Source organism: Rhincodon typus, unplaced genomic scaffold, assembly GCF_021869965.1.
Source record: "Rhincodon typus isolate 14 unplaced genomic scaffold, sRhiTyp1.1 hic_rhity00000054, whole genome shotgun sequence".
In the NCBI taxonomy this organism is placed as follows: Eukaryota; Metazoa; Chordata; class Chondrichthyes; order Orectolobiformes; family Rhincodontidae; genus Rhincodon; species Rhincodon typus.
In genome coordinates, this window is record NW_025965692.1 from 284,877 (window position 1) to 287,424 (window position 2,548).

General features: G+C 61.8%; 1 protein-coding gene across 1 annotated transcript in view; it reads left to right on the forward strand.

The window, feature by feature from the left end:
- The first annotated feature begins 1,294 nt into the window (after positions 1-1,294).
- Positions 1,295-2,548, forward strand: part of ube2s (ubiquitin-conjugating enzyme E2S) — a 6,915-nt gene continuing 5,661 nt past the window's right edge. Inside the window, exon 1 of the mRNA XM_048621110.1 lies at positions 1,295-1,516. Within this exon, the coding sequence (XP_048477067.1) occupies positions 1,508-1,516 (9 nt within the window). The 5' untranslated portion in view covers positions 1,295-1,507. The remainder of the gene's footprint in view (positions 1,517-2,548) is intronic.

Below are 2,548 nucleotides of genomic sequence, written 5' to 3' on the forward strand. Positions count from 1 at the left end.
TGGCGATCCGGGCGAGGGGTGCGGGGAACTGGTTGGCACTGCTCGCGCCCCCTCCCCTCGGTCGTTCTCTCCCTGTCTCTCTTTCCTCTCTGCGTACGTCAACTTGGCGGCCATGTTGTCGCCCCCCCCCCCACCCAATCCCAAAGAAACACTTCGGCCCGTCCTGGGAACGGGCAGGCAACCCCCAGCGGACGCCCTTGCCTCGACGCCCACCGGTTGGTGTCCGAGCCACGGGGCCACACTCCATGACCGATGGTGTCGGTCAACCATCTTTGGAACCCCAGCCCCAAGACAAATGGCGTTGAGGGGCTTGTGATGGGAGTTAATGATTAGAACCAACAGCAAGTTTCAGTTGGGTTTGTTGGTGCTTTGGAGGGAGGGGAAGGTGTTGGAATGTGTTTGTAGAGACAAAAAAAATTCTCCTCCTTACCCACACTGTTTTGAGTCGGCTGTAGACTTCCCCTTTAAGGGCTGCCCCTTTAAGGAGAGCGGCCGTCCATCAAGGCCAATCCCGGCCTCCCATTGGCTAGCGGGCGGGCGCCGCAGGATGTCCCGCCCATCCCGCCGCGGTTGTTGTTGGGACGGCGGTTGACTTTCGAATTTCGAAAAGCGGCCAATGGGAGGGCGCGGCGTGAGCGGCGCCGGTAGCTGATTGGTCGGGACGCAGTTGCGGGCGGGGTAACGCCACAGGCGCCGGCGGGGATTGGTGGCCCTGGGCGGGCACGTGACAACGGTTCGGGGGTTCCCATTGGTTGTGGGATAGCCCCGTCCCAATGGCGGGAACGGTTGTTCGTCCTGAAGCAGGAGCTGGCAGGCCTGATACTATTGGCTGTTTGTTACCGAGGCCGTTCGATCCTATTGGTCTACTTTTCCGCTGCCACCCCCAACGTGAGACGTAATTGGCTGCAGAACACTTCCGCTGCGGCTGACCTCGACGGGCGCCAAACGTTTAAGGGGAGATAGGCCAATCCCATTGGCTGTTGTGTCAAGGCGGGGCGGCGAGTAACGACACCATTGGCTGTGGTTACCGACCGCCCCACGTGGGGGCGGGAAGACGCCGTCCCATTGGTCGGGGCGACGGACCCCGCCCCCTTTCCTGGTCGCGGCTGCGCCCCGGCCGCTAGGGGCGGGGCGCGCGGGGAGGACACGATTGGCCGCTCGGGACGGAGGGGCGGGGCCTTCCGCGGAGTGACCGACGGCGATTGGGCGGACCCCGCCACGTGGTGCGGGAGGCCGGCTGTGATTGGCCTGAGGTTCGTCGAGGGGTGGAGCCGGGGAGGATGGCGGTGTGTGTGTGTGTGTGTGTGTTGTGGGGGGAGGGGAAAGGGAAGGAGGAGGCGGCGGCGGCGCCGAAAGGCAGAAGCGGCGGATCCCCGGAGCAGCCGAGAGCCGTAACGGGGCCGGGAGGCTTCATCATACTTATTTATTTGTACATACCTTTTGTATTTGGAGACAGGCACCGGACCGGGCCCCCTTGCCCTCGTACTGACGGAGGTTTCGGGAAGCGATGGCGGCGGTAAATTTCAATCCCGGAGGCGGGCCGGCTGTTTCTTGTAGGCCGGATCCCACTGCGCAGGCGCCGCTGCCGACTTTTTTTCCACCCCCCCTCGTCTGGACGCAGCGCGCAGGCGCCGTTGCCGGCTGTTTCCCCCGTCTGGACGAAGCGCGCAGGCGCCGTTGCCGGCTGCTCCCCGTCTCGGCGCAGTGCGCAGGCGCCGTTGCCGGCCGCTCGGCCCGTCTCGCCGTAGCGCGCAGGTGCCGTTGCCGGCTGCTTTCCTTGAACTGGCGCAGGCGCCGTTGCAGGCTATCTTTGCCCACTCGGTGCGCATGCGCGTTGACCGGCTCTGTGTATGTGTGTGTGGGGGCAGTTGTGGGGTGGGGATTTTTTTTATTGTAAGTGGGGGTGGGTGAGGAGTGCAATGTGAGGTGAGCTGTCAGAACTTATACCCCCAAAAATTGCAGCAGTGGTGCTGTTCAACTGCATGAGGCTTCACTGCTGTGAGACGTATGGTTGAATCGGTATACCCCACCGGAACAACCCTGCGCTCCGAGTGGCGCCGTAACGGCTCGCGGCCGGTCTCGTCACACATAGACTTTGCGACAGTGAGCGCCGGGAACGAGAACGGGCCATTCGGCCCGTTGGGCCCGCTCTGCTCTTAGGTGAGATCGCAGCTCACCTGCCGTTCATCGCGTCCACCTACCTGCCCCTATTCCCCAACTGATCGAGAACCTACCTCTCTCCACCAGCCTTCGATATACACTAGAACCTTGCTCCCTCCCACAGCTGTCTGTTGGAAGGTGTTCCAAAGACTCCCAACACTCTGAGAGAAGAAATTGCTCATCATCTCAGTCTAAAATTGGCGTCCCTTTATTATGAGATGGAGTCCTCTGGCCCTATGAAGGGGAAACGTCCTCTCAGCACTGACCCTGACAAGCCCCCTGCTCTTATTATACTCCACTCCCCTCGAAATGAGGACTGATACTCCCTTAGCCCTTCCTGATTTCCTGCTGCCCTCAGCGGGCTAGCTTTCTGGGTACCATACCACCT